Source organism: Cucurbita maxima, unplaced genomic scaffold (assembly GCF_002738345.1).
Source record: "Cucurbita maxima cultivar Rimu unplaced genomic scaffold, Cmax_1.0 Cma_Scf00003, whole genome shotgun sequence".
NCBI classification, from domain to species: domain Eukaryota; kingdom Viridiplantae; phylum Streptophyta; class Magnoliopsida; order Cucurbitales; family Cucurbitaceae; genus Cucurbita; species Cucurbita maxima.
This window is the reverse complement of record NW_019272019.1, coordinates 7,080,946-7,104,280: the sequence shown is the minus strand read 5'-3', so window position 1 is coordinate 7,104,280 and position 23,335 is coordinate 7,080,946. Positions and strand designations below refer to the sequence as shown.

The window sequence follows — 23,335 nt, the reverse complement described above, 5'->3', positions numbered from 1 at the left end:
GACGGATAATCATTAAGAATTAAGTTATTATAATATTTGTTTGAGACGCTCAAAAAAGTAGAAAATAAATTCGACATTTAAAGAAGTTTGAAGTAAGTTAATAGGGAATGAGAACTTTGAAAAACTGAGAATCTGTCTCTTTTGTAAGAAAAGAAAGATTTGTCGTTTTTAACAACTTACGAGTAGATGGCGGTTCCACTCTTTTCACTCTAGTTTTTTATAACTTAATATATCGAACAATTAATTGGAGGTAAAAATTGATTTTTCTCACTTTTTTTGATTTATAAAAACAATTGTCTATCATTTTCATTTTTTCCTTTTTCCTTTTTCATCGGTTGGATTATGAAATCACTTTTTACATTCGACACTAAGGTAGGATATGAAGCTTTAGGGAGAAGATAAATAGTTCTATACATATTATTAAGATTGTTATTTTTAATTTGAGAATATTTATTATTCAAATTACAGTTATTCGCAACATAGGTCATTGTGTAATTTATGTTGGAGTTTTTTAAATATTAAATATGAATCTAAGAGAGAGTGTACATTAATTATTTTGAACTAAAATTTAGCTACAATCTAAAAACTTTTATATAATGGCCGTTTTTTCACAGAATAAACACTAAAAAGTCCCCTAAGGTTACAACGACAGATTAAATGAAGAAACTTGGAGCCAAATGTTGCCCAGGATGCAGGAGAAAAGAAGCTGAAACTATAATAGACTACAGGAACTTGGAGCGATTGCAAACAGTACTCCGACATTTGGATCAAACGATGAAAAAAAGAACATTTTGTTTGGTCCAGCATGGAAAATTCAGCCCTCATTCCACAAGCTTTGCAACACCTTCCAATATCTCATACAAGAAGGGTTTACATGGATTGCGCGAAGAACCCATCTCAGAGGAGACTGACATAACTCAACCCTCAACTGATCAGGACCAACTTTCGACTGTTTTGCAAGCAGATGCATTTGAAACAAGAGCTCCGCAGGCCTCATATCTGTCACAAACATGGAGAAATTCATACAGTTATCAAAGTCTATCATGCATATTTCCCTAGAACAGATACTCTAGAAAGTATTGTCCTTGAATAATCAATTACCCAAACCCAGTAATCCATAATCCATACTGGACGATACAATATAGTTTCTTCTATAAAGAAATATTTATATATTTAAGTCGCTTATTATGGAAGACTAATTGAATACCTTTGTAGGGGACAGAAAACTAGACAGGAAACTAAGTGAATAGACAAAGTAGTGTCAATCTAGACGCGTGACAGAAGATTACGTCAACCCCTCAATGAAGAAGGCCACAATAATCATCTTAAATAAAAACTTAAAAAAAAAAATAAAGAAAGTAAAAAAGATGGAAAACGACAGTTATATAGATGAACCTGGTGGCCACGAGAACCATTCAAAACGAAGGCCTGATTCCCAATTTTCTTTCAAACCAAGACTCCCTTCTGCTTGAGCCAGTGTGATCGAGACCATTGGTATTGGAACAACGGAAATTACTTGAGCTTTAAGGAGGCTGTTCACAGCCAGCCTCAAGAAATGAGGACTGCAAAGCTGCTTTGCAAGTACCATGCAGGTTACACCTGAGTTCATTAGGGATTCAATTATATAAACAAGCACAGCACTAATGAAAACCTGAAGAAATGAGATTAAAAAGACTGAAGGAAAACAAATAATTTTAGAAAGAAAAATCTAAAAGACTGGAAGTGCAGAACATAACAACACAATCGCCGCATAGAACATATGAAAAGCATTTCGGAAGAAATAGCTTGCATTTCAGAGTCCTCTTGACAAGAAGATACCATGACAGAGGAGGAGACAGCCATCATCACGTCCCGAGGAACAAGCTTGAGCAAAATACTTCTCAGCAGCCATAAAATCCTGGCTCCAAAAAGATATCAAACCATCCACCAGACTAGACACGGGTATTACCACGTGTTGCAGATCCTTGATCTCTACTGATCCTTTCTTGAAACTAAGTTCTAAGCTATTGGATTCAACATGAAGCTCATATCGAGATGCAATGAATTTAAGACATACCCATCCAAGATAGTTATCTGTCTTTAAATCCAAACATTTTATGAATTCATTACGGAGGTTGTTAGAATCATTTTCTGCAGCATAGGCTCGGCACAGTAACAAATGTGCATAAAAAAGATAATTGTCTGAAAGTGAAATAGAGGAAGCAGCTTTGGCATAGTTGATGCATTTAATTTGGTCATTGCCTTGTAAACTGATCTCAGATGCACAAAGTAGCAGCTGAAACTTTTTATATTGATGAGATGTATCTTTATTAAAATATGGCTCATTGGAAAAGGCAACCAAGATTAGCCGCTCAACAGTTGCACGTAGATGACAGGGAAATCTTTCTTCACGTGCCTTCTGCAGAATGTTTAGTATAAGAAGATATCGAGCATCATAATTCCATGGGTCTTGACGTAAGCATCTGTAAACGAGGTAAAATAAAATATTTATTTCTCCAAGTTTGCATAAACGCTAGGTTCTAATAATACAAAAATATGAGAGCATTAATATCCATGTAATCAAAGGCTAATATTAAAATTATTCTCAAATGATCCATACCCCTTTTATTTGTTTTAGATATTCCATCACAAGGATGGAGTTTAAACCAACAGCCCTGTAGAGGAGCAGAGATGCCTTAACCTTTGAGCTAACTCAGGTTGGCAATCCACATGCCTATTAGAGACTTAATAAGAGCTCCATTCTTTTTCTTGTGATCATTACCAAAAATATTCATGTCGGTTAGACTATTTGACTCACATGCCCAGTCACTCAGAAAACAAAAAACAGCAAAGGTATTTGCAACAATTATATCAATGTTGACAATAAAAAGCCACCTAATATTGAAAGGAACCACAAGAATCCGACTTTAATCAAATGATAGCATTCCTTGACTTGATCATCATTTTTTAGAAACAAACATTGATGCTTTGACCTATTTATCTTAATTGAAACATGGTGCGTATGAACAATATCATCATCAATTTTTGAAAAAACAAAGGTTCAAGTCCATTAGAAGTAAAGCAACTTTACTTTTGAAGCTGTCGAATGGTCCCAATCCCATTCTGACACTGGTATGAACATGTTGGGAAAGAAAACCTCGGATGACTCGTGCCGATTGTATAGCAGGCCACAGCTCCAGCACCGTGAATTTCATATGCAGATTTCAGACATTTGTTCTGTTGATCAAAACCATACAACATGTTGCAGCACCTAGTAGCTGTGTGATTGTCATCTCTTTCTTCGTTGGATAGCAAAAGATAACCAAGCAAGTTCCTGTTTGAAACATGTCGTTTAGAGACAAACCCAGAGGGGTATTAACTAAACATAAACCTAAAGATAATCACGAAAACAAGCAAAGACGGAGGGGCATTTAATAAATATGAACCTAACAAGAATCCACTAAAACAAGCCAACAATGGGCAGACACAAGTCACTAATAACAGAAGAAGACATCATGCAAATAAAACACATTTACCACACATTTCCAAAGTAGGATTTGAATAGCAAATAACCCAGCCAAGAAGAAAAGTCTATTTGCTGGACCTTCCAGCGGCAGTATCTAACAAGCTGAAACCCATGTCTAATGAAATGTTTTTATACCAATCAAAAAGTATGGTGAAATAATGTTTGGTGGTCAACAATCAAGTTGAAAGTTAATCTTATAGCATTATAAGTGGATACAAGGTTACGGTTCATGGAAACACTCTCACCAATTCTCTCAAGCTTAATCTCTTTCATTTCACTGAATTTTTCAATCAAGCACTATCTGTCTGAATTACTAGTTCCAAGGCCAGTTTCTCTGTTAATTTTTCTTCGTATGAAATTAAGCAGTTATTGTGCAGAAATAAGTACTTCAGCATTTGGTTCAAAGGAGAATGTCTTTAGGTAGAAGATGGAAAACAAGTTGGTATCCCCCTTCTTTTATCATCTTTGTTGCCTTGAAAACTCCATGGTTGAAATGTGAATTTGCAATTTTTTAAAACAAGATAGAGAGGTAAATGGAACCATTTGTGTACAGAAAAGGCAATCATCTTCAAAATGGATTATAGAATGTGCTGTGTGGCCAAACTCGGGGGGAATAAAGATAATCCAAGTTCCTGCTGGAAATCTTAAGAAAGGGAAGCTAACTTTTTGGGCCATGTTAAAAAACTTCGTGGAGAACTATGGGAGAATAGTCTCTCGTTTTCTAGTGGTCAGGAAAAGTTCAACTGCAGATATGTGATATTAGTAGAGTGTCGTGTGTGGATGCTGTAAGAGGGATCTCAGAGTCTAAATATACAATTATAGAGATGATTATAGCTCCAGATATCTCTGAAAGGTAACTATTATGACTTGTGAATCTAAAGATAATTTCGATCATATTGTGTAAGGAAAGAAACTGAAATGTAGAGTTATACTGGAAATCAATTATGCTGATCTCTAAATTGAACGCTAAAGATGATTGGAGGGAATCAACCAGACTTCAGAAAATCATTTTGAAGCTACATTTTCTATTAATCCATCCATGGCAGACAAAAATCTTTGGTTCAAATGAAAGATGGAAGGATTTTATGTGGCCTTGAACCAAATGGTAAACCCCTGTCCATAGGTCATTCTCATTTGAAATTTGAGAAATGGTTGGATGAGAAGCATAGCAAACCGGAGTTTATCATTAGTTATGGAGGGTGAACCAATATTATAAACTTACCTTTGAAGTATATATAATTTCATTGATGTATGAAACTACAAAAAATGGAGAAAATTTCCAATCCAAAAGAGTTACCACAGGCATCCCCAATTGGACAAAAGAAAAGAAATGCTATAACAGATAAAAAAAAAAAAAATTCAATTCACACCAAGATAAAGCAAGGAAAAGAACCCTTAAAAAAAGACAAGATAGGTTCAATTGTGAACATTGATCTTCATAATAAAATAGATCTACCTCATCAAACTACTGTTGGGGTATGCATGAAGAGCTTTTCTAAGATGCATCACTCCACTATGGAATCCCAGGCAGTTATCCGTTTGATGTTTGATCTGTCCAACCAAAAAGAATGGTATCTAAGTCACTGTGTTAACACAAATCAGAAAATGTAAGAGACACATGTTTCAACAGCGAGAATTAAAGCCAACCAGCTTAGAAAGTGCAATCAAAATGTGCATTTTAGTTATCTCTTCATGAGACTGGAGGCAGGAACGGCAGCTTAGAACAATGGAGTCAAGCCGATCACACCCATCAATGGCTTGAATAGCAGCCACTACAAAGCTCACTTTTGAACTCCGGAAAAAATGGGTTGGCATCTTCATGATACTGTTGATTGCGGAATCCAATCCAGATATTGAATACAACAATCTGCATATGAAACCAACAGATGCAGCAGTACGTGTTTTTTCCATGGTAGAGATGCAAGAAGCAAGGGTTCTCACGGTGCTAAGGGCCTGGTCATTCTTTCCTAGTTTCCATAATGAGAAAGCATACACCTGCAGACCTTCAATGTCAAGCATGCCTGGAACCACCAAAAACTTCAAATCTCTGACACAGTTTGTTAGAGATTTCTCACTTTTATAACGAAAAACTGAAAAGATATAGCTTCCATGAAAAGTTTCGTTTTTTGTTAAAAAAAAAGAAGTAAGCCAAAATCAGAACCTTCTTTACTCAAATTTTCATATTCCTGCGAAGCTTCAAAGAAATTTCCTACCTGCACAAAAGAAAAAACAGTTCAGAGAAAGAAAAATGTTCCATCTATGGATTAATGTCGCACATTTCTCCATCTCCAAGAGTAGTAATAGATAGAGAAAAATAGTACGGTTTTAGGTTTCATGGTACACACAGATGTACAGGTCCAAAAAGAAAATTAGTAAACTTCACCATGCAGAGTGATCTGGCTAAGTTGATGGATATATCTCTGACATGAGACCTTGGAACTGTATCTGAAAAATGGCTAGTTGTGAGGTGTGCTAGACGATAAGCAGCAACAGCAGATTGATAATCCAATTGTGCCTCAAAAGCTAGTCCATTTAGATTATAGGATTCAGGGTAACAAGGTGCAAGTTGAACAGCCTGACGTATAGCCCCGAACACCTTGACATAAAAGAAAAATCCATTAAGGCACTCTGAAGCAAAAAAGGTTATCAAGTAGAATTTCATCCATCACTTGACAATAATCAGACCTGTGGAGATGAAAGATGGCCTGCCTGCAGAGAAAGCTTGGCAAGTCCAATTTGAAATTCCGCCACCTACAAGGATAGTGCTTTTAGAACATTTTTTGTAGACAAAACACCAAGAGCCAACAGCTGCACAACAATCGATAAAAAAAATATAAAAAAAGCCTACAAAAGAATGTTAGAAAGAACAGTTTTTTCTTCCTTTTTTATTTTTTCAAAGCTATCCAGGCATTTAAAAATTAAATAGTTAATACTAAAACAGAGTACTTGATTTCATTTCTCTTAAAACTGAATCAATTTAAGCAAATCCTTTCAACAGCATCGGTTTCAACGCTACTATATTGATGGTATTGGAGAGTAAAATTACTGGTAGTATTGATGCAGCTCTCAAACAGCTCTCAAATGCTTCATCTGATGTGGACTCCCTGTCAAGTAAAAAACTCATAGGTAAAAGGGTGATATGCTACTCACAAAATGCATCCAGTACAACATCCATATTTTCTTCATGATGATAAACACCTCAAAAGGAAAATTTATATATCACCTAATATTCAAATCAGCCGACATGCCAGCCCAGGGTATTGCCAGAGATGGATCTATACTTCTGGCATAATTAAATGCCTGTCTTGCCAATTGCATCTCTCCCCTATTCCTGTATAGCTGTGTACAGAAATGAGCAAGAAACGTAGAAGAGATCCAAGTTTAGGAACAACAAAATATTCATGATAATTAGCTCAAGTATGATGTGCATGCTCCAACCAAACGGTTTCTAATCACATCCAATTCTCTCAATGTATTACAACAAAACATTTGGTTCACAAAGATCAAGCCCCCAACTGAAGAAGGTTCTTCAGAACTACCACTTGCCACAAACTTTCAAATAGAAAAAGATTGCCCAGCTGACTTCCCTAGCAGAATAGATATGTGATCAACCATTAGGCACGTCTATGCACTATACTTTCATAAAAGAAAGGAGACATGTGCCAAATACTCTCAATGCGGTGATACAGTTCTCAGTAGGACCAGAAAGGTGCATTGGGAGTATCAGGTGTAGATCATATCACCGAATATTTTATTTCGAAATATTTCTTAAGTTCATTTTCTTTTTTCCCTTTCTTTCTATCCTTTTTTGGATAGGAAACAGAACAACTCAATCTAAAAATAAAAAAATAAAAAATAAAAAGCAAGCAGAGAAACATATAATGGGAGATAAGGAGTCTCCCTAGGAAGAGGGGTCGCTAAGAACCAGCCTTGTCCAAGTTAATCCAGAGAAAATAAAATTTACAAAATTTCCTTGAACGGCATTCCAAAACAAGACTGTCAGGGAAATTGAAAGATTCGGTATAATTCATTGTAGGAACCCCAGTTGTTGTTTTCTGAAAGAAACTTCTCGTGTGAGAATTCAATTTACATTTTAGTAGAAACTCATTGTAGGAAAGTAATGTTTTGTCTTAGTAGTGTTTAAACCCAATGTAAAATGCATGTAGAATATAATTTATGTGGTAAGATTTGGATAAAAAAAAAATGAAGCCTCAATGGTTAATAACATGCATTTGAAAAAAAAAAAAAATCAAGTAACATCTTCAATTTCAAATAATGAATTTAAAATAATACAGGTTCCTTGGAGTCTTGCTCGTGGCAGGTTAAATATCATGGACAGAGGAACCCTCGAATATCTTTATCTCTTAAATATGCTTAATGCGCATAAACAGTGATAAATCTCCTAATCACCTTTTCCTTTATTACAACTTTAATTTTAGGTGTTGGAACTTCATGTGCCAACATTCAGATCTTACGTGGTGTGCTCATAAAATATGAAGATTTAGAAATGCTCTCAAGCTGATGGTCTAAAGATAAAGCTAGAGTTTTGTGGTCATATCCTCGCAGTGCTGCCATTTGAATCCTTTGGAAAGAAATAAACTCAAAAATATTCTCAAATAAATTTGATTCTTCAGTAAATTTTTGCAACTACATATTGTAGACAACCTCTTAAATTGGAGTGCTCTTAACGTTCCTCCTGTAGTACCCCCTTTCTTTCTGATAAACTTAACTTGAGGCCTTTTGTGAGATTCCTCCTTGGCATAGGTACCCTTGTCCCACGGCTTTTAGGTTGCTTTTGTCTGGTCTGTTTTAATATTCCTCTCTGTTTCTCATTATGTAGGTGTGTTTTCGTATAAATATGGCACCAAAATCGAAAGATGTAAAAAAAAAACCAACTTCGACCATTAAACTCATCAAATTCTATCAATTTCAACTTTAAACTTTCAATTTCATCAAATTAATCTCAATATACAAGTATTGCAACCTTAACCCTAAGTACTATTTTAACACATGAAAAAGTTTTCGCTTCAAAAATCACTCAAACATATGTATGACATGAAATTGATAAAGCTTTAGAGAAAATATTATTGGAGCTAAAAAAATGATGAAAGGTATGAATTTTGGAGAAATTTGTCAATGGTTAATCGGTGCATAATCGAACTTAAATTAATGAATTTATGAAGGTTTTTACATTGTCTTCTACTAAAATTAGTAGGCAAAGTAGTGAAAATTGAACTGAGAGTAAAAATTAAAGCACTTACCTATACGATCAAATTTGATAAAATTGAAAGTTTAGGGTCTAAATTGACAAAATCAAACCGGATAAGTTCAGAGTCAAAATTGATTCTTTTTTTCCAATGGTAAATGTCCCTAATCATAATCTTGAGCATAAGAACCCAAATTGTCCGAAATCACGGCCAAGAAATTCAGAAGTAAAAATCCGATGCTTCAAGGAAAGATTAAAAAATTAAAACTAAAATTAAACAATTATTTGAGAAAACAGAAACTTGAATTGAAAATCTCAAATTTGCCGAATATATTAGCATTTGCACTACGCCCACAGACATCAGGCTTCCAAAAAACTTGAAGCCAGAAACTCTATGTTCTATTGTGGAACTTAGATGACCTTGACTTGAGATAAGCCAATGGAAGAACAGCTAATTAAGAATGAGAAATTTTAAGAAATTAATCGAAGGATGATGCTAGATATTTCTCAGTATGGTCACTTTTCAAGGATGTAAACGCCACTAATCAATGGAGAAAGATAACAAAGTACGCCTTGATCGTACTAACCATCCAAGGGTGTTTCTCATATCCCTCACTTCTTTCTCACCCAAAGAGTCGTTTGTAAGGGACACACCTCTAATCAAACTACAAAAACACACAAGGGAATGGGCTCTGACATAGAGGACTTTTTATCAAGCCCGATGTCGGACTCCAGTCCATCCCCTCCCCAACCCACCCTACCAAGCAGATTCCCCCTCTTTGCCAGTCTTCATGGAGGAACCTCTTCACCCGCAGCCAAACCAAGGCCCTAAAATTTGGCTCCTCATATCCCTCCTAAAGAGCCGCTATGTGATACTTCCGCAATTCCTCCCCGCTTAACCCCACCATTTATGATAAATGTAGTCCCAGCTCGAAAATAGAGTTAGACCACCAAAAAATCTACCCAAGGAAAAAGGGATGTAAGAGGTTTTCAATCATCGATATGAGAAATCAACAACCAATTGTGATAATCAAGCAGCTATAATCATACCAAAAGTTCATCATAACATCAAAAAAGCATGTTGAGATTGATCGTCAATTTTATCAAAGAAAAGATAGAAAGGAAGGTTGTAGCCCTCATATATGCTCCTCCAAAACTTAGCAGCAGACATTCTCAGCAAAGCTCTTCCTTGACCCCGGTTTGAAGATTTGAAGCCCAAGGTGGGTTTAATCAACGTATATTTCCCTACATGAGGGGATTGTTGAAGCTGAGTGTTGAATCACTCTCTCCTTTAGACCCATCAGCAAAACCAATTGTTATTTATCAGATCCAGTAATTTAAATATTTATCGCACAGATTGTAATTTCCTTCCGTACCTTAATTTCCTTATCTTTCTTTTATTTACCGTCCCCTCTCTTAGTTTATAAGCTAGGTTTTGTATCATTTCGAAAGACACATCGAAATAGAAAGAATTTTTGCGTACTATCATGGAAAACATTAGGTATCATCTGCTTCTAGAATTTGAGTTTCTTCCCACAGACTTAGATAACCACAAAAATGGACTCTTGAAAACAAGGGTGCTCGCATATTTTCTTAAATCATTGACTCAAAAGCTGAGTGCTAACTCAGAAGACAACAGTAGATCCTTTGTTTTTTTCTATTTTTTTTTAAAGTAAGAAACTGAGCTTTCATTGAGCAAAATATAAGATTATACAGGGGCATACAAGAAGACAAACTCCACAAAAAGGAGACCTAAAAACTACAAAAAGTGACTCCAATCCAACAACATCCAACCAAGATCATAAAATCCAACCTAGTTAGTGCAGCCCACAGGGAGACGTAAAAATCTCACCACCTCCCAAATCTTATCACCCAATCTTTCTGTATTTCTAAAAATTCTACTGTTTCTCTCGAGCCAAGCTCCAACAAAATAGCCACACAAAAAAAAAAAAAAAAAAAAAAAAAAAAAAAAAAAAAAAAAAANAAAAAAAAAAAAAAAAAAAAAAAAAAAAAAAAAAAAAAAAAAAAAAAAAAAAAAAAAAAAAAAAAAAAAGAAGAAGAAGAAGAAGAAGAAGAAAAAGAAAGAAAGAAAGAAAGAAGAAAAGAAAACTAGTAAACCATAAAAAAAATTCCTCCCAAAAAGGCGAGCTTGGAAACAACTCCTAAATAATAGCAAACCCATCTTGAAGCCAAGTCAAGCACAAACCAAACGTCTCCAACCAACAGTTCCAAAAAGAACAAACAAGCTGTCATACCCACAACAAATGATACAAATCCCCATACTGTCGTCTAAAAAGTAATGCAATACTGAGGAAACAAAGCAAGCGAAGAGTGTCTCTGAACAGTCCATAGTATCAACTCTCCCATCACATGTAATACATGCAACACAAAAAATTTACCTTCCTAGAGTTTTTAACCTTCCAAGTAGTGGAAAACGCATAGAAGGTTTGGGGTAGGGAAGGGCAGACAACACCTGGAACAAGGAACTACAAATAGAAACTCATACAAGAAGTGGGAGTCCAAAGCCTAGAATTGCTTCTCCCTCAAAAAACCTGGCAATTATGAAGGATAGAAAGCAGATCGACGTCTAACGCCTTTCTATCGAAAAGATTGCACTTGAAGCCCAACAGTAACAAGGAGAAGGTAACAGAGATTGGTAAAACAGAAGCCAAAAGTGGAACTTCTTACTTAAATGATGCTAGGAAATGTTTGTGCCTTCCCTAACAGAACATTTAATAAACGAGGAACAAGAATGAAAGACAAAGTTGATTGCTTTCCAACAGTTTTTGTTAGGCCTTTTGGTACCACCATCTATGACCCACTCAAATGGGTGTGGACCATACCGACTCGCAACCACTTTGTGATACAAAGCATCTAACCCCATGAAGAACCACCACAACCATTTCGCCCTTCACCTACCAATCCCTAGGCCTTGCCTCCCAACTCCACCGACTTATCTACCACCTCCCACTGGGACAATTACTTTTCATCAAGTCCTTCCCTCAAGAAATTTTGTATCTCTGTCAATACACCTACTCACATAGACCAGATTTTTAAAAAGATATAAGAAATAACTAAGAGTCTCACTCAACATCAACTAGATAAGTATGAAACTTCCCCGTTGGTGCAGAAGGTCTTTTTCAAGGAAGACACTCTTTTGAACAGCCAGGGAAGCCTACCACCTGTTTTGTACTATGGTGTGTTGGAATAAACTTCTCAAAATTTTTGAATTCACTTGGTTTTTCCTAAAAGCAGCTCTAATGGCCTTTTTCAACTAATTTCTGAAACCTTCTTCGGTGGTCAGGCCAGAATGCTATGGTTCAATGTGATGGTGACCATTCTTTGGAAGCTTTGAGTTGAAAGGGACACGAGCATTTTTCAACGGGTGAAAAACCTAATGAAAATTTTTGTTCCATTTTGTTTCTTTTTCACTCCCTTACAGAGTTGTATCTTTGAGCATTAGTCTTTTTTCATATATATTCAATGAAAAGTTTAATGTCTTGTTAAAAAATGGTGCTCGCGTTATAAGAGTTTCCATAACTACAATTTTTCTTAGATTTATGCCAATTGGAAATCCATTTTGTAATCCCCTAGGCTCTTTGAAATATCTCAATCTCCTCATTGATGAATATACACGTCTCTTTTATTCTAAAAATAACTACAATTCATTGATAAATGAAAAAGGTACTGGTACTTCAAAATTAAACTGGAAAAGGTTCTCATTAGAAAAAATGTAATATAGTTTATCTTAAAAATGTTTTGAGAGGTAAAGGAGCCTAAACATCATTTGAGATTGGGAATAAGATTGGAATAGCTACCCCGCCCAGTGGTCTAACAATCCCATAAAACTAGAGTACAATCCAAGTTTGTCCACAAGCTATGTTGCAATATCCAAAGCTTTTTTGGTGGTGAACGATGTTCCCCAATATATATAGAGAGAGATATGAGTGTCGAATTTGCAATGAAGTGAATATGACTTTGACCAAATAGAACCAACATTTCATGAATTATGTCATTCGCATCAAGATTTTTTTCTCTCCATTAAAGGATTTGTGGTCCCAGCTCATTTTTGTTTTGCAATTTGTTTCTCTCCAAAAACTCCACTCCATTTAATGCCTCACAATCGACATCTTCAATTTCATTTAAAAACAATAAAATAAAATAAAGAATCCTAAGATAAAAATGACACATTCTAGACGCAGCTTTAGTGAAATACCTTCCCAAGATAAGCCCAGGCTCCAGCCAGCGATCCATCCAACTGTAATGCTCTTATAAAAGCATGTTGCTTCAACGCATCATGGTTAGAGATGCATCCCATTGCCACCCAAAATTCATGATTGTCACCCTCGAGCATCAAAGCCCCTAATGTCATCTTTTCAGATATCTGCCTGAGAATCTAAGAAAGTGAACATCCAACAAATATTGTGGCATCAAAATAGTAGAGAGTAAATAGATGTAATACCAGGAATTGAATTCAGATCCAGAATCACCATTCAAAGTTGAAATAATATCTAAAGTAATAGCAATATCTGTGTAAATGTTAGCTTCCCACGGAGCCAAGTGTAGAGCTTGCTGATAGGAACATTTGGCAGACAATAAAGCCAAACTGCGAGTCTTCTTCCAGGAAAGGATAGAAGTTCTAAAAGATTCTGCACATAGCCCCCAGTCCTCTTCCATCCATGGATAGCATTTTGCATACGTATGCTAAACAAGAAAATATAATTCACATTATATGCTTTGTCATGTTAGTATACAAATATAATGGATCATTTTACGCAAATATTAGCATTGGAACAATGTTTGAGAAGGTTTCTATTGTTTACACATTGAAGCTTGGCTTAGAGAAGGCTCAAATCTGAGCTTCAAAATTTATAGATCATAAGAATCGTACACCTATAGATGAAGTCACAGCCAATGGCTTAAGCGTGAGAGCACTAAAGAAATAGCTCACAAGAGCTTAAGCCCAAGGTGAAAAAAACACAATTTTTGTGATGCGCACACTAGAAAAATGTATATAATTCTTTCATGTAAAATAATTCATGAAAAAAAAAATCAGAAATTCGAGGTTTTTTAAGAAATTCAAAGAAAAAAAGGATATACAACTTTATTAGAAGGAACCAAGTACAACTCAATTAATGTTAAACGAATAATAACAATGGTTTGCTTATCTATAAAAACATTAAAAAAAAAATGTCAACAATACTAAAAGTAAAAAACAGAATGAATTGTAGTAATCCAGTCCGTTGATTCTTTTACCATCAAATGCCAAAAAGAAACATTGAAAATAAAAAATTTAATGACGTTTTAAAATTTTTATTTTAGTGACAATTAATAAATTTTATTCCTTTCTTTTTTTACTTTTATAAAACTACTATGTTCAGTAAGACCTAAAATTATACACTTTAATGATTTTATTATTAATGTTTTATTTTTAGGATATAATTATTGATGTTTTTTTAATGTGAATTGAGGTTTACAACTCGTCTGCCTCAAAAGTTGGCCCCTCTTCGAGAATAAAAGCTCCCAAGGTTACCTTGAGCCTTCAAAAGCATTGATGGGAAATGGGAACTATAGCCCTTAAAAAGGTACGCTTTCAAAAACATAACTTCAGACTGAAACAAAACCAACTGACTAAACAACTTAAGATAGCCATGCATACCTGAATATCTCCAAGCAACTTCCAGATACACGACAAGTTCCCAGCTAAATATGTACTTCCTCTTGCAACTTTAGATGCTTCCTAAAATCAAAAAATAAATATAGTAACAAAAGAAAACGAGTTAAAGGGGAATATCCCTTAGATACAAGATAACAAACCTCTAACAGAAAGGATGCCCATTTAAACGCCCCCCTATTAATGCATTCCTTTGCCAAACCAAGCAGCCCTGAAGAGAGCCCAAATTGTGCAGTAATACTTTTAGGTGATATCTCTAGAGCTCGCTGAAAGTGTTCAACTCCCTTTTCAAATTTGTTAGGCATCAGGACCAAATAAAATGAGTAACTTGGGAAACGTACAAGAATTTCAAAAGCATATAAATCTCTGATTAAATAAAGAAGCTCAATTCCAAGGAAATCCAAATATACTAAATCAACGTCAAGCCAACTCACCATATAATTCCCAAATCACCCGAAATCAAATGTTAGGTTTTGAAAGGCAAAAAGAAATATATCTTATTCATTTAAGAAAATGCTCAAATAACCCAACAATGTATTCTAAATCCATGCATTACCAACTCACCATATAATTTCCACATCACTTTAAGTCATATCTTAGGTTTTGAAAGGCAACAAAAATATCTTATTCATTTAAGTACAACGATGTATAACTTCAGCAATCATAGTCCAATTCTAAATATTTTCATAAGAAATAAAATATTAAAAAAAAAATTGAATATTAAGGCAGGTTCTTCAGGGAGAGCTAGTTAACGTATTCTCCAGGCAACAACCATACTCATAGGTGAACAAAAGGTACCATAGAAATGATCGGAAGATTGGAACCTGTAAATATAAGTATAGCAGACAAGTCTTACTTTTTTGAACAAACCAAGCATCAAGAAGATATTTCCACTCTCAACCCAAGCAAGAATTCTATCTCCTTCAATTTCAATGGCCCGTGCATATGACTGTTAGAAGGACAAATAATGCCAGCTTTAGTGATATCTATCTCACTCCCGAAAGGAAGAGAAAATTAACTTGGTTCATGACAATTAGAAGTTCTATATGCAAAACATACCTTAATTGCAGCAGTAAACCGGCCAAGACGCTGATATGCAAGACCCAGGGCCTAAAACAAATAGGCTAAGCAGCATTAACTTGGCTAGATAAGTACAATGAAAGTTAATGTCAAAAAAATTAAGCTTACTTCCCACAAATCAGCACAAGAAGGATATCCTCGAATGGCATGCTGAAGACTTAAGACGGCTTCAGTCCACTTCTTTTGAAAAACCTGCCAATTGGCCAGCAGAACAATAGAGATGGGAGAAAATGGAAGGCAAAGTCAAGTTGTTTGTTCTGTTTTACAAACATAAATCTTTAAATAATATTCATAATAGCAGACTTCAATAATCGTTTATGGACTTCTGACAGTTTGAATGTAAGGTGTTATCTAAAAAAAATATCATGAGTTTATTTAAGGTCAATCTATGACTGACGAAAAAGTAAGTTGATGCAATAGCATAATATAAAAGGGTACAATCATTTCTAATTCGTGTTTAACAAGTATAATAAGTTTCAATCATAAATTAGCCCAGTAGTTAAGGAGACAAACTGTGAAAACTCAAATTTTTTAGTTACTGGATCCAAACTATTATAGCAAACTGCACCTTCCTAAAAAATGAATAACCCACAGAAATGATTGAAGATCAAACCCTAGTCCATTGTATTACTCAAGGTGCACGTAAGTTGCCTCAAACATCAATGATTATAAAATATAAGAACTTAAGATCAATTAATAAGCTTTTTCAAGATTGATCAACATTTAATATGTGGTGAATCAACATAAAACAAGAAGTCAATTAATGATGCATTGTTGAATTTTTTTAATAAAAAATGAATGAATCCATTGAGTTTAAAGGCATATAAAAAGGGAGATGAGCTATACCCACAAAGGCCAAAGGGTTAAAAACAGACTCCCCGTAAGCCTAAATATGTACAAGATCATATTACAAAAAGATATAGAAAGAGAGCACCAGATGGAGACAAAGAATTTGATAGTCCCGAGCCTCCTCAAGGCTATTCAATTACTCCTTGAAGACCCTCTGATTCCTCTCAAGGGCTAATCAATTGCCCTTTGAAGGCTATTCAAATGCCTAAATATGCACAAGATCATAATCACAACCACTTTACTTGGTAATTAGGCTAATGGCCAATAATCTGCCGATTAGCCACTCTAAATCGTTTTGAAATGAGGCAAATGTAGGTTTCATTCACACAATTACTAATGTTGCCCCTTTCAAAGAAGTCACGTAAGATTTTAAGAAGATTGTCTATAAAGATACCTTATGTTTTTTTTTTTTTCCTCCAAAAATTCACCTGCATATCCGTCAGGCCTAGGGCCTTGTTTTTTCCTATCAAGGAAATGTCATTTTTAATCTCTGGTTCCCCGAAAAGATGCTCCAGCTCCTCTTTTTCCTCGGGAGGTAAAGTCTTCCAATTTAATCCAGAAATGCTGCAAGAAGGGCCAGTATTCTTCATGTAAAGTTTCTTGAAACAATTAACAGACGCCTCGACAATATCCTCCTCCTCCATCAAATTCTTGCCATCTCTGTCTTGAAATTTCATAATCAAATACTTTTTCCTTCTTGCATTAACCAAAAAATGAAAAAAGAGGAGTTTTCATCTTCATAAAGTCGCTTGGCTTTACACTTCTGCCTCAATCTTCTTTCCTCTCTTAATAAAGTTTCAGAAAGCCTCCGCTTAAGATCTCTTATTGAATTCCGTTCTCCTTCTAAACCCAATAATCTACTCCTTTTGGATCAGGAAAATTTACAACATTGATAATTTCGTTCCCCTACGGCTGAGTAATGCCAAAAGTCTCCTAATTCCTCTATTTGATCTTTTTCTTTAGCATCTTCAACTTCTTTATCATAACAAAACCTGGCTATCCCTCACAAACCAGTTCTTTCCACCAAATATCAAAATTTGGTGAAAACTGATGTTGCAGCAAAAAAAATTCGAATCTAAAGGCCATCCAGCCCCAATTAAAACTTCTTGTCTCCAATCGTACGCAAAAATGACATTATTTTGGAAAGCCTCATAACTCTCGACAACTGAAATTTCATATTCCACGCATTGTTAACAAAAAGACTCAATTAAGAACACATCACTGCACTCCTTTCACTTGACCAAATGAAATTGCCATTATAAGGGGGGAAGATCAATGAGACTGAGGTCGGAGGTTATTTTGTTAAACTTTCTCATATGACGAGCCATTCTACCTCCAGAGCATGCCTTAGAAGGTTCTCTCGTTATGTTGAAGTCTCCCTCCATGCACCAACATCTAGTGTAATAGCCACTGAGATATCATAGTTCCTCCCAAGAACCCTTTTACTCATACTAGGCTCATATACTCTTGTTATCCAATAAGAAAAGCCACCAGTAAGCGTGAAAATAACGGAAATGGTATAATTACCCACCAGAGAGTCATAGGCTAAACGTAAGCTACATTCCACAAAATAAAATTACACCAAACGCTCCTACAGATTGCTAATAGGCACAACCAATAGCTCAAGAAATCAAAATCGATTTGATGAGCTTCTTGTCAACAAAAGAAAATTTAGTTTCATGGAGAAGAATAACATCTGGATCACAATACCTCACAAAACTCTTAACAAGACGCCTGTGATAAGTGGCATCTAGCCTTTCCTTTGTTACTTCTTTACCTTTCTTCTAATCACAAAAGACTGTTGTTTCAAGGCTCCAAAGCTCCCTATTTTCTTTGACATTTGTTGTATCTGATGTAGTTTCTTCTCTTTTGGTCGCACAAAGATTTCCATGTCAAGGCTATCAAGAATAGAAACAAGGTCATTCAACCTTATATCGAGATGAGACCATTATAAATCATCCCCAGAGCTTTTTCTTTCTCCCAAAATGTAATTAGAGAACAACCAGAAGGTAGGTCCATATCCGCATCATATGCTCCTGAGTTCTTCCCCCTTACTTTTGACAACTCTACAAAGAGATGTTTACTGATTTTAACATGTGAAAAGGATGTGTCGAAGATGAAAAGTTTTCTTTATTGAATAAACTGACTTCCCTAATTGGAAAAGTGGATTGGATTGGGCCTTCCATAGTTCTTATAGGCCTTTTCTTAGTTTTCTAGAGGATTTGGTGCAGTCTATAGAGCTTTCTTGTTCTTTGGGTGAAACCCAATTGGGTTGGGCTTCGGATGAACCACATTTTTCGTTCCTTTGGCCCACAAACTTTGAATTTGTAACCGTACTTTGATATGTTGACGTGATCTAACCATAAAGAGTGCTAACACGTAGGACAAGGATCTTCCTTGTTTCAGACCAAATGGCTACTTTTCCTTTTTCCTTCACATTAAGCCGCCCAGGGAGTCAAGCCATCGACTATCAACAGACATCCACGGGATTCGAACAATCTTCACCATGGAATTTTCATAGTATTGAACAGTGAATCTACCATGAACGCCAGCCATTCTCCCCATCAGCTTTCTTATGTCATTGAAAATCAAAATCTGAACTAGGATCAAATTTCCTTCATGGGTAATTAGAGAAATTTCCATCCAAACAAGTTCACGATAATTCCTCGCAATCTCAATTGACTCCATATAGTCCCAGTAGTTACAAATTTTTAGGAACCATTGAATAAACCCACCGCATGCATCTCCTATTAAACGGAAGGTCTCCCCACTCCACATGGATAAAGGAAGATTTCATACTGAAATCCATCCTCCGTACGAAGGCATTTTATCGTTTTTCTCAATATCCCATCATTCAAACTTCACAATAAAGGAACCTACCATCGTCCATCTTTTATTTGGGCACAACAATCTAGCTTTTTCTACATTGTGGCATGTGAAAAGTGCCTTGTCTAAGTGGAAGGGGTTCAAAGTACAAGATTGGTCAGTGGGTTTCACCAACGTCTACCTCAACCTAAACTAGTCATCATGAAAATTTTCACGCATTAGAATAATGGTATAATCCCATTTCAACTCAATAAATCCATCCACTTTGTCATTGTTTGAGGCTAGTTAATTTGTATCCGTCGACTCTTCTAGATTATTCTACAAATAATGTTGTTCCTTCTCCTTAACATTTCGGGTAGACCCTTAGCTAGTTTCCACTTCTATAAAAGGGTGCTTTATCATCTGCTTAATTGAATTTGTTGGACTTTCTTGCTTAACTTCCAGAGCTTCAAAACAATAATGCTCTTTAATCATCCTCACTGCAAATTTCCAGCCCTCTTTATTCTCTGCATATGGAATCACAATATTTTGCTTCCTTTCATTCCCTTCAAGTTTCATGATTTTAGAAACTACCCTCTCTTGTTGCTTATCTTTTGGACCCATAAATTCATTTTACCTTATCGTCTGCTTCTATAGAACTTGTGTGTGCTAGGAGCTAAGGTAAGGTCTATGAGGGTATCAAGAAGCCATAAAAGCTAGAACAAGTCAATGGTGATGTTGAATGATTTCTCCCCTCCTCTTTCCTCAACACAAAACTTCTTCTTATTCCATCCTCTATCTCAATGTAGCACAAAAACTTTGTGCTCCACCAAACATTTAACCACACAAAAGATGCTACATTGTTTGACATATCGATTACAGGCACAAATTTCCATCGCACAAATTTCCATCAATAACATGAGCTATTAGAGCGGGTAGAAGAGGGGAGAGGGAGGCATGATTGTAAGATGCATATTAAAAACATCACTTGATTCATAGATAAAACAAAATTGCACAAACAATGGGTGTGCATTATTGGAAACTAATCAAGGATTTACAAGATAAAGAATAATTCACCATTGATGGCTTGAGGTGGATCAGTAATTTATGATTGGTTAGATTGCTTACAAATCTTTCTCATTAAAGAATTGAAAATCATTTTGAGAATTTCAAAAGGGTGGTGATGAATGATGATCAACAATACTGAGGTGACAGACTAAATAGAATGAAAATAGAGAGACAACAGTCAAAAGATCAAAACCTGCAAATAGCCCAACCTCCGGAAAGCCCAAAAGGCTCGAGTTGACTTAGAGGAAGCCTCTTTGCATATAGCAACCTCTAAACTCTCCTTTCCTTCACGATGCAACAGATTGCACAATGCTTCCTAATTATAATCAACAGTGAGTATAAAATTAAAACTGGCACACACAAAGCAATAGACCAAGTAAACTAGAAGGAAAGACGCACTCCAGAGTGGAGATCATGAGCATCAAGACTGACAGCTCTCTGGTAGCACTTGAGAGCCCTTTCGATGTCAACAGAAAATGTGGCATAATAATCCCCTAGATATTTAAAAGCAGCAGCATTCTGAGGGTCTAGTTTCGCTGATTTCAGAAAATGATCCGCAGCAACCGCCTTATCGTGGCTTCCGCCATTTTCCCACAGGAAAATCCCCTGCATTTCGCGTATGCATACAGGTTATACACTAAGTTCTTTATGAACGAATGGGGAGATTGAAACCAATATGTGCGAAAATTACGAGTTTGAAATGGGAGGAGGGGTCATCTGGATGAGCGTTAACTGTATCTTGCAATTGTCTTGATGTAATATAAGGGGTCCCCGATTCTCTTACATGATCTTTTTCTACTGCAACCTCTTCCTGGTACAAGAACGAAAAGGGAGAGCATTAAGAGAATAAGACAAGGTATAAACTGGGGAAGACCAAAAGAGAGAAAAAAGTGTGTTTGCATTCAACCATCTGAAAAGGAGTCTTCACACTAAATACAGAAATGGACTCCAATCCAAAAGAATAAAAACCAATCTGATAGTTACAAAAAAAAAAAAAAAAAAAAAAAAACAAAAACAAAAGTAACAGAGACCATTGAAGTCGAAAACTATGCTTGAAACAAACAAATTCAATAATAGTAATCTCTCATTTACAAACTAAAGCCCCTTAAAATAGGCAACAAACTTCACTAACCACCCAACTACAACACCAGTGAGCTGAAACTAAAACTGAAAAGAATGAAGAGCTAACTTAACTTGTGGAGGACTTGAAAGATAAATGAAGCCAATAAGAGTGAGGAAAGGGGAGAAAATGAAGCCGAATATCACAGAAGCTGGGTGGAAATTATGTAAAGGGAACCACCTTGATGTGATAAGCTTTCTCGATTTCGGGTTCTGAAGCGGCGGGGGTGAGTCCAGGCACGTCACAGCATTCCGTCTCCTTCACCATCTGGGACTTCCGATCAGCCGAATGATTTGACGATGTGGGAGTTCAAATGTTTGGAGGTTTTTAGAAGAATATTTTATTCGAGGCGAGTCCTTGGAGTGTAGAAGAAATCCTAGAGAAGAAGGAAGAAAGAAGATGAGAGGAGGTTGTGTGCGGTGGGCTATCGGTGCAGGCCCATTAGAACCGTGGAATCCATATCCAGGGGGAAGGTCCATAAGTTTTTTAATTTTATTTTAATTAACATTAAGTTATGGGTGCACCGGCGCAGATTAAGAATCCAAGATTCTTGGTCATCAAATGAATATTTAGATAAGCTCTGAAAAGTGAGTTCAGAGTGCAAAAGTCCAAAAGCTAAAAAGGCAAAACACCACTCACCAACAGAGGGAATCACTAAGATGCCATTCTTTTTCTCTTTCAATCAAAATAGAAATAATGGGAAGCACAACAATAACCTCTCCCTCAGTTTGAATTATTAGGACCCTGTGAATGTTTGATTAATCCACCACACCTAAATGGTGTGAAAGTTGTCTTATTTATAATCAAATAAATTACAAGGATATGGAAATAGTAATAAATGGAAAGATACCTATGATAATAAGGCAAATATTAGATATTTGCCTTATAATAAAATATAAAATATAATATATATGGTAAACTATAATTTATTACTAAATATTCTTAACACCCCACCGCAAGCTAAGCGTCGGATTTAAACGAACGTGAAGCTTGAATCTGAAAAATTCAAAGAGGTTGAGAAACACTTTTCATGAAGATGCTAACAACCCGGTTCTTGGCCATCAAAAATTGCAGAGGGATCGCTGCTCAGCGGCGATGCTGCCTTGGCTTCGGCGAGAATATGTCTAACCCATGAAGAGGGATTGTCGCTTAGCGACGATGCTGCCTTGGCTCTGGTGAGAATATTTCTAACACCAAGAAGTAGAAGGGGAAACGTAGAGCAAGGGACAAAGACAATGTTGAAGCCGGAAGAGTCACCACATTGGGCGAAGGAGCCAATTTTGGCGAGAAGGGCAGTCGGAAGAGTCACCTCATCGGGCGAAGAAGCCAATTTTGGTAGGAAGGGCGGCGGCAACTTGGTTGGCGAATAGGCTAGTGCGGCACCCAGATTCCGAAGGTAAATCTCTGCAAAAGGTTGATAGGTTTAGGTTAGAGTTTATGTGAAAGATGAAGGTTGATTGGGAAGAAAATGAGAGAGACTATATTGGCCAAAAGGAAAACCGATTTGGTTGGAAAATGTGAGGTTGTATGTACAGAGTATGACGAAAGGTGATTTGGAGGTCAATAGGGTGGAGCCGAAGAGTAATCAATCGGCTCCGACTACGGCAGCCATGAAGACTGCCCCTGCAGCGTCAAAACCAGCAGGGGTGGTGGAGGAGAAGATTAGAGGATTCAAAAGCCATTGAAAAGAAAGGATCAGGGTTGTTAAACCGAGAGGACTCTGATACCATGTGAATGTTTGATTAATCCACCACACCTAAATGGTGTGAAAGTTGTCTTATTTATAATCAAATAAATTACAAGGATATGGAAATAGTAATAAATGGAAAGATACCTATGATAATAAGGCAAATATTAGATATTTGCCTTATAATAAAATATAAAATATAATATATATGGTAAACTATAATTTATTACTAAATATTCTTAACAGACCCCAATTCCATCCCCTTTGCATTTAGAAATTATTTTTTAGAAGATACTTGTACATTAGACACAAAATTGTTTACGGGTGGGTGTTTGTTGTTA

General features: G+C 36.0%; 1 protein-coding gene across 2 annotated transcripts; it reads right to left on the bottom strand.

Annotated features, from left to right (window-relative positions):
- Positions 1-518: 518 nt before the first annotated feature.
- On the bottom strand, positions 519-21,726 carry LOC111474469 (tetratricopeptide repeat protein SKI3). Of its 2 annotated transcripts, none has more exons than XM_023119552.1 (22): positions 21,488-21,726; positions 20,879-20,998; positions 20,587-20,793; positions 20,381-20,503; positions 15,574-15,657; positions 15,445-15,495; positions 15,242-15,334; positions 14,529-14,651; positions 14,371-14,451; positions 13,174-13,415; positions 12,928-13,099; positions 6,729-6,844; positions 6,552-6,609; positions 6,191-6,256; positions 5,889-6,101; positions 5,667-5,718; positions 5,153-5,526; positions 4,962-5,056; positions 3,071-3,313; positions 1,819-2,462; positions 1,396-1,599; positions 519-999 (listed from the first exon to the last, which is right to left on the bottom strand). In XM_023119552.1, exons 1-22 carry the CDS (start codon positions 21,572-21,574, stop codon positions 815-817), a joined length of 3,633 nt encoding a protein of 1,210 aa, XP_022975320.1. In that variant the 5' UTR covers positions 21,575-21,726; the 3' UTR covers positions 519-814. The 2 variants fall into 2 exon arrangements, with proteins under 2 accessions (XP_022975320.1, XP_022975311.1); XM_023119543.1 differs by having other exon boundaries at positions 14,529-14,669; positions 21,488-21,725.
- Between the last annotated feature and the right edge of the window lie 1,609 nt (positions 21,727-23,335).